This window comes from Musa acuminata, chromosome BXJ3-7 (assembly GCF_036884655.1).
Source record: "Musa acuminata AAA Group cultivar baxijiao chromosome BXJ3-7, Cavendish_Baxijiao_AAA, whole genome shotgun sequence".
Taxonomy (NCBI): Eukaryota; Viridiplantae; Streptophyta; class Magnoliopsida; order Zingiberales; family Musaceae; genus Musa; species Musa acuminata.
Genome location: NC_088355.1, coordinates 192,114 through 201,059, shown reverse-complemented (window position 1 = coordinate 201,059; position 8,946 = coordinate 192,114). Strand labels below are relative to the sequence as shown.

General features: G+C 40.9%; 1 protein-coding gene across 1 annotated transcript; it reads left to right on the top strand.

Annotated features, from left to right (window-relative positions):
- LOC103991033 (uncharacterized) lies at positions 1–1,429 on the top strand. The gene has a single exon (XM_009410392.3). The coding sequence runs from the start codon at positions 265–267 to the stop codon at positions 1,150–1,152; it is 888 nt and encodes a 295-aa protein (XP_009408667.2). The 5' UTR covers positions 1–264; the 3' UTR covers positions 1,153–1,429.
- Positions 1,430–8,946: the final 7,517 nt, after the last annotated feature.

Here is an 8,946-nt window from a genome sequence, read left to right as displayed (position 1 = left end):
TGCTTGAGGACGGCCTTTCGTTCGACGATTCCTGCAGCGATCGTTGTGCGTCGGTGGTATGGAACGAAGAAGACGCCGTCGTCGCGCATTCGGCGTCTTCAACTAGACACGGCCCGGATATCCAAGCAGGGCATCACCACGGATCCCCTCCTTCCGTAATCGTAGGAATGGTATGGTCCAACTGCGGCTCGCGCCTTTGTTCTGCGATGAGAACGCGGTTGGGCCCCACAGGTGGCGGGTGGGTCCCGCATCACTTCGGCCTTGATGTCGGCATTTGGACGGTTTTGGTTGAGAGGAATCCACCGACCAGCCTCGACCTCCTCGTCTCGTCTCGTCTGTTGCCCTCTTTCGCCTCCGATGGAGAGGAGAGAGATGGAAATGGAAATGGAAATGGAAATGGAAGTGGTAATGGAAAAGAAAGTGGAGCGGCTGCTGAACCGGGTGTCATTGGTCTTCGCCGCCATCGCCACCCTCGCCCTCCTCCACCTCTTCTCCCACTCCTCTCTCTCCTGCGCCCCCGCCCCTCTCCCCACCGCCCACCGCGCCCACGGCCGCAGCCAACCCCAGAACCCAAAACCAGCCCGTTCCCCCCCCCGCTCGTCCTGCGACGCCGCCTCCCGTGAGGTCCTCACCCCCGATAAGCGCTTCGCCAAGCTCCGCTCCTCCCGCTCCTGGCGCCGACGCGCCGACGCCTATGCCACCCTCTTCTCTAGCCTTCGCTCCCCCACCCTCCTCTCCAACGCCTCCCACGTCCTCTGTGTCTCCGCCGGCGCCGGCCACGAGGTCGCCGCCCTCCAGGAGTCCGGCGTATCGGACGTCACCGGCGTCGACCTCGTCGACTTCCCCCCGCTGGTTCGCCGCGCCGACCCGCACAACCTGCCCTTCTTTGATGACGTCTTCGATATCGCCTTCAGCGCTGGCCTAGCCGGAGCGTTGTTCCCCACCCGCTTCGTGGCCGAACTGGAGCGCACCGTCCGCCGGGGCGGGGCCGTCGTCCTTGCCGTGGACCGCCCGTCCTCCGCCCAGGAGGCGGAGGGGATCAAGGCCTTATTCAGAAGATCAACCCTTTTGGAGGCTAGGAATACAACCATGCTTGGATCTGAAATGACGCTGTTCATAATGAAAAATAATGGTAAAAAACGCTCGACTTGACGGTGGTTCGCTTTTATGCAACTGCATACTCTTTCATTGATTTAGATATATTAACGATGAAAGAGATTAGATCTGTAGATGTTTGTTTCTGTTGTATATAATGCATGCAAATCACTAACATGAGTGATTTGTTCATTTGAAAGAGAAAAGAGAAAGCTGCTTTTTATGCAAATTATGCTCAACTAGCTTACAATTTATTTATCATTCATATTCATTCACATTGTGTTTTGAATTAGTTTAACAAATTTCGAAACCTTGAAGTTGTAACAAGGATAAAGGCTTGTTGTCCTGTTGTAGCTGTGCTCTATTCTTTGATGCCTTCAAATGGCTAAGTTCTTGTATCTTTGACCCTTCATGATACTGAATAGCATAACCTAGAGTCTATTAACTAATGCATTCCATGACAACTGATGGGTATTGCTGGCACTGGACTAACAGATTTCTTGTTGAATGCAAGAACTTCCATATTTAGTTATTACCTCAAAACAGGATTTTGACAAAGAATCATTACATAATTGTCCCCTTTTTCTTGGCATGATTTCCAATATTCGACTTAATTAAGGCATTGTACAGGTTGTATATGGGACTTGCTCATGAGGACAACCACTCAAAATGGTACCAAACTCGCAAAAATTATATGATACTCAAAGTTCTAGATCCTAGCTAGGTTGGTTGTAGGGGGCATCGTTTACAGTTTCTATATATGGATGTATCTGGATGTCTTTTCCCTTGTTATTTTTGCTTTGTTTGTGTGTTCATGCTGGTTTGTTCTGGTTTAATTAGTATGATCTCTGTTGCACTGCTGATTTCTTGCTTAATTTCAAGTAGGATGGGCTGGTTGAGGCTGGCATCATTGTTCCTCCAAATAAGGATACTCTGTTTTTTTATTATAACTTTAGAATATAACTTTTAATGGCTCACAAAATGAGCATAATTTCTTAGATAATCAATCATATTTCTGAATAAGACTAGTTTCGGTATCCAGTTCTGGGATTTAGTATTGTTTCTGGACCAGACTGGTTGGATCAGATTGCCAAATTGGCATTTCAAGTAAAAAAAGGTTCAGTTCAAAATAATTCTAAAATGAAAATGAAAACATAATAAGAATGTTATACAACAACAACAACAACAACAAGGACACAAGTCCCAACTATTTGGGATTGGCCATGTGGATCTCTTATCGCCATTGAAATCTGACAAAAGTTATATGTTTAGTTAAGTTAAGAGAATTTAAGTCTTTATCTATAGTTTATAAAAAATGTTTTTAGGTCTTTGCTCTATCTTTTCTTGTACCACTAATAGTAATTATTTCATTTCTTCAAACTACTACATCCGTAGGTCTCCTAAGAACATTTTCATACCATCTTATCTCATTGTCTTTTATTTTATCCTTTATCAAAGTAATATCTAATTATTCATAAATATAAATATTTTTTTTTATTTTTTGGTAACTCCACATATTCACCTCAACACTCTCACCACAGCAACACGCTTTTTGTATGTGTTGGTTCTTAACTAGTTTAACACAATCAATAAAGCATTATTGGTCTAACAGCAGTTTTATAAATTTTTTTTTTTAATCTCAAAGAAATCAGATGATCACACAAGACCTTGGATGTCTTCGTCATTTGGTTATTCTGTTTTTTACTTTATGAATAATTTATTCATCAATCTCTTTATCTTGTTGAATAATTGATCCAAGATATCTTAAATTTTTATTTAAGATAACTTTTTGCCCATCCAATTTAACTATATTCTCTTGTCTATTTCTAGTATTATTAAATTTAGTTCTACTTAATATAAAATCTTTAGCTTCTATGGATTGCTTTCACAACTTAAGTTTAGAGTTATTTCATCTAGATTCTCATAAGCTAAAACAATATTATCGGCAAATAATATGTACCAGAGAGGTCAATCTTGTAAATGATTAGCCACCTATGCTTTTGAGAATATATACAGTTCATGAAATTCAGTTGTAAGGCCATAACATAGTTGATAGAACAACAATACTTAGTTAATTTCATCCAACATATAATGGAGTTGCAATGGATTTGGACTTCGTTTGCATGAGGAACGTAACAAATATTTCTTAATTCACCTATGCTTTTGAGAAGCTGTTGCAAAAGATGATTTTAGCAACATTCTTCCCTTTCCTCTTTATGCCTCCATGCTTCCCGAAGAATAGAATCTCAATCTCTATTAAGCACTCTCCCCGTTGGGACACTGGCATTAATGACTCTTTTCTTTCTGGGGACTTTCTTCAAAAGTCAAAAGCCAGCTTCTTTGTTGGAGAGATGATCGCCCTTGCATTGAGTTTTTAATATTTGACTATCAATGTGAAAGTGTGACATGAATCAGGTTGGACCAGTTAATATGGACTAAAATTGGCTAGGATTGATTGATCCTTATCAATAAATATAGGAATCTATTAGCTGTCATATGATAGAATAAATTACAAACTACTTGTAAATTTAGGTTATCCTCCGTTGTCTGTGCATCATGAAAATTGAGAAAATAAAAGAGTAAAGCAGGCTTCATTCTTCATAAGTACACCATGCACCAAAATTTTTATTCATATTTAATCATTTACCGAGTAAATTTGTTGGTTCTCCTTGACAAAAGAAGTAAAGACATGCACATTTTCCGATTTTTTTTCAAGTTGCCTTCCCCCTTTCACATCTTGTTGTTTTGAACTCATTGGAGACTTACATCCACTTATCTAGTTGTTACTTCTACATTTCTTTAAAATGCATCCAGGGAACTTTGATTTCTAGACCTTAATTTAAAGGACAAAAAATTTTGGAAAATGATTGTCTTATGTGAACTTTGTTTTCGTAGTGTAAGTTGCAAATCAGTTGATGTGGAAAGGATGTCATCAGAAACATTGTTGTCTTGTTAAGTGACCCTTAAACAGAACTAATAGAACAAAGAGGTTGAACACCATTTACTTTCCAAGTTTGGTGCAAGGTAACAAATCTCAACATTGCCAGAGTGTATAGTCACAGGCGTATTACACTATTTACCTAAATGCTTAGCTTTTGATGTTTCTGATTGGTACAGTCACAGGCATATGACTTTTTTTGCCTAAATGCTTAGCTGTTTAATGTGTTATATATGTTTTATGGGCATTTCATTTTCAGAAGATAGAATTTCAGGGCAAGGAAGGCAAATTCTTTTTGAGGGGAAGAAAGATAAATTCTTGTTTGTAGGATCTGTTGAGGTTCTAAACCTTACATGCCAAACGTCACTCAATGAACAAGAGCTAGCAAGTTCTTGACCAATTTTGCATTCCAGCAGTAGTCGTCGAATGATATTTGAGGTGTGCCATAATTAATTATGATGTCTTTCTATTCATGGACTTCACGTTTACTACAGAGATAGCTGACTGTGTTGGTTGATAGCTTACAGATGAAAATCTGGTCTAGTTCTGGAATTTTTAAAAATTGAGTTGGCAGTTCATTAGTTCCTTTTATTTCCAGATATGATCAACATACCTTCAATTCAGATGAGATCAGACATTATTTTGTTTTACTCGGACCATTCAATACATGAACCTGGAAATGGTGAAAAGGATATTTCCCTACCTGATATCTGGAATTGCACATAAAATTCCACTTAGATGCATAATTCAGAAGAATTCAAGATGATTACCTGTGTTGCAATGGCTTTTCTTGGCAAGTTTCTAGTCGACTTAAGATATATGACTACAGAAATATATGCCAAAGGGAAGAAATTTCACTGGCTATATTGTGAATAAGCAAGGTAGTTGTAGCTGGAATAGCTTCTTATAATCCCTATTTGGGTTGTAGATTTTGTTGTCATAATTGTTTCAGTTTAGAGTTTGTTATATCAGGAACTTTAATCAAAACACAGTTTCAAGTTGGAGAACATGATTAAATGGATGTTGTTGTCTTTAAAAAAAAATTGGAGTAGGGAAGATATACTGGCATAGGTAGGACAAAAGATATTTACTTTTGTTGGACACCCTTTTATGTCAAATATATACTCTATCTTTGATGATCAAATGTTGATCATATAAATAACTTGGCGACATTTTATTTTTTACTTCAAGGATAACTTGATCTAAGTCTGTTGATAGTTCTGTTCAAATCATTATACATAAAAAAGATTTAATTTGGTCAATATTTGTAGTCTGAACAATGGTTAGGATACCAGAGCATAATAACGGGCATTAAATTACAGAAATTATAGAATGGTCTTCAAGTTTTATTCGTCATGTTTGCCCAGTAGGATGTTTGGCCTGGAATGTTATCTTTAGAAAGTGTTGTGTTGGCCTGGAATTTTTATTTGTTGTGTTAGCCTATCCTTTGTATTCCATGTTGTTCTTATGTTAATTCCTTTGATGACAGTAATTTTAAGTTGGTTATGGTGAAGAAGCATCTCACATTGAAGCTCTGACTCTAGTTGTAGAAACTTGATTTTAGATAGCAACCTTTGTATTAGACTTCTAACTGTCAATGGTTGTAGCTGATTGTACTCAATCCCAAATGGGTGTTTGATGTCTTGATAAAGATGTGATAATGAGTGCACAGAAGAAGTAGCATACTGTGAATTTGATGGAGATTTACTTTGGAATCAATGAACAATGGTGCATCAGGAGATTCCAAGTGCATGGACGTCCGATAGTGCATAATAGATGATCCAAATTGCAGTTCTAAATATTTGCAAACAGGAAAGGCAACTGTGTTTGAGATGTTGGAAACAAAGGTGGTGGGTCTTAGTTCATCATAGGAGATATTATCAGACTGAAGCTACCAGTCTGGCACTTTGTGCTTAGGGAAGTTCTTCTGGTATTAGACATGTTTACAATGAAGAAAACTCTTGTAGCATAAAGTGTGACCTTATTTCCTTGACCCCTTGTTGAGTTCCTTTTTCTCTCTCTCTCTCTCTCTCTCTCTCTCTCTCTCTCTTAAAAATGTTGCTAATACGTGAACCTTGAGTTGATTGTAAAGTTGTAAGAGGCCCCATTTGGTAGTAATAATTAGTTATTACCATTATCAGCTAGAACTCCCATAAGCATGCTAGATTAACTGTAAAACAACATTGTGTTGGTAAAATCCTTATACATGATTAAAGGTGCTGCTACTACTGGTAGGATTGGGAGGGGCAGGTAAGACTGCTTGAGAGTTGTGAGGGGACACTTAAGTTAGCTAGAAATAGTTAGCTGACCTAACCGGCACTTGTGAATACGATTATAGTTAGAAAAGACAAGTAGGATCCTGAGACTGGGAAGCATAAACCTAACAAACCGAACTTACAACATGGACAACAACTGGGTTCTGATGTTGGAAAAGGACATTGTTAGACAATGCTATGAAACCATCCTTGCAGCGTTTGAATTATGTTCTGCTGGTCTTATTGATGCGAGAATTTTGGTAAGCAGGAAAGAGTTTTGTGATCTTTTCTTATCATAGAGTTTTTCTTACATGTGTAGGTAGCTTGGTTTTCGCTGAACTGCAACACATGCACATTCCTTTTGATCAATTAGCATAATGTGATTCCTTTCCTGCCCAAATATTGTAGAGTTATTTCTTGCGTGTGAGGGTTTCTCAGAATGGCATTACTGTTTCTAGAAGATAAAATAAATAGATTAGTCTTGCAACAGTTTGATTCATGTACAGTGTGAGATGGATAGATTGTAGAGTTAATTTCTTGCATGTGAGGTTTTCTCAGGATGGCGTTACTGTTTCTAGAGGATAAAAGAAATAGGGTTTGATTCATGTCCGATGAGATAGATAGATAGATAGATTGTAGAGTTTTTGTGTTGCATGTGAGGTTTTCTCAGGATGGGTGTTTCTAGAGGATAAAAGAAATAGATTAGTCTTGCAACAGTTTGATTCACGTCCAATGAGAGAGAGAGAGAGATAGATAGATAGTTGCCACTGGTGGTGATCAGTGCGGACAACATACAGAGGAGATATCGTTGCTGTAGCTGATCTCCGTTTCGACATTTATCCCCGTATTTGTGAGTCAACAGGTCTGCAGCAAAGTAGTGCCGGACAGCTCAAAACCAACCGATGAGTTGAAAACTATTGCTCCAGTGTGAGACGAGACCATTCCCTTCCCATCCCATCCCATCCCAGAATAGCATCATCTCTGTGCTTTGATGCTTTTGGCATATGTTTGACTTACTATTCATTCGGTAGCGTAGGGTGTTGTGGAAGTTGGGGTTTGAGATAAGGATGAAGTTAAACCCGAGTCAACTAACATCATGCCCAATCAATCCACCGTGAGACTGACCCACGCCCGCAGATGTATGTCTTGGGATTGACAGGGCATGACTCACATTGCAATACGTGACTCGTAGGCAATCAAGTGCATGTTCCCTTTGTTTCTTCCTCCACTTTGCTCGGTGAACACACTGTTGGCAGCTACCATGTGTTCCTTCCTTACGTCTTGCTAGGATAAGGTTGGTAGGACGCAATCGACCTCCAGTCCATATGCATTTTTTTTCTTCTCTTTTTGTTCCTCGGATGGTCTTCGTCGTGACATGAGAAGAGATGAGCGTGTGCGATAATGTCAGAGGAGATTAGAATCACTGTGTTTTTGTTTTTGGGAGTATTTCTAACATACGACTCACGATGGATGGTTGGTTACACGCACGATTCGGTGCCATACTCAATTCACACCCCCCACCGACCCAAAACCCAAGGCATGGGCACTGCCGACCGGCAATGCCTCCGCGCACGTGCGGGTGCCACCGCCACGGCGCTTCCCCCCACCCCCCGGGCGCACGTGCAGCTCCGTAGGCGGGCAGGCGGGCGGGCGGCGCCGGGTCAACACGACAACGCCGTGCGACCGCCACGTGAATGGTCGGCGCCCCGCCGGTGGGGAAGCCCTCCATACCTCACGCCGTTCTTCTTCTTGTCTTCTCTGTTCATCTGCCTTTAGCGTAGATATGATGGGTCGGTAACAGGAAAAGAAGGAAGCAGGTAATCGATTCAGACTCGTTGTTGTGACTCGTTCGCAAACAAAAAACATAAAGTGTTAACAAGTGGAGACTTGTTATGCTTCATCCATCTTATTAACAAATAGTGGAAACCAGCTAATAATGATCCACAGGTAAAAGGAATTTAGATCGACTTAATTAGTGTGTTCGGTTCACCTGTGTGTTCTTAGAGCTGCTCTAATGTCTTCTCCAGGATAATGAATTGTACTCGCTCACGGATTTACTGCTTCGATTTGGATCACCGGCCTGCACTCTGGCTATATTTGTAGTGTCATAACAGGATGCAGATGGGATCCCGCGTTGACAAATGAAACTTGCAAGTCCTCTTGCGTGCGATAACGTCGGTACGGGTGAAGAAGCCTCCGAGATGAAGCCAGCCGCCGGCTCGTGGGATTACTCCAACTCAAGCATAGTCAGTTGTTGGCCACATCCACTGTCTCTACTCGCTTCCTCGCCAACATTCTGTGAACCATCGTCGGATGTCACGCCCAAGGTTCCGTGCAAACTGACAAGCAAAGACCGCACCCTGTTTTGAACTTATCATCGACAACGAAAGCAGAGCATGTTGATCGGAGGCGAGTTTAGAATTACATCACCAGGAATTCTTTCTCGAGTTGTCGTCTGCAGGAGCACGGAACCAATGCCATGGAGCTGGAACAAGTGTGCACACATGAAACAAGTGGAGAAAAAGCAGCCATCCAGATCAGAGAAACGAGTGAAGATGATGTGCTTCTTTGTCATGTCAAAGTCGCTTCCCCTTTTTTTTCTGTGATTGGGGTCATGAACCAAGACATGACGACTTCTCAGAGTTGCCAACGCTGAGT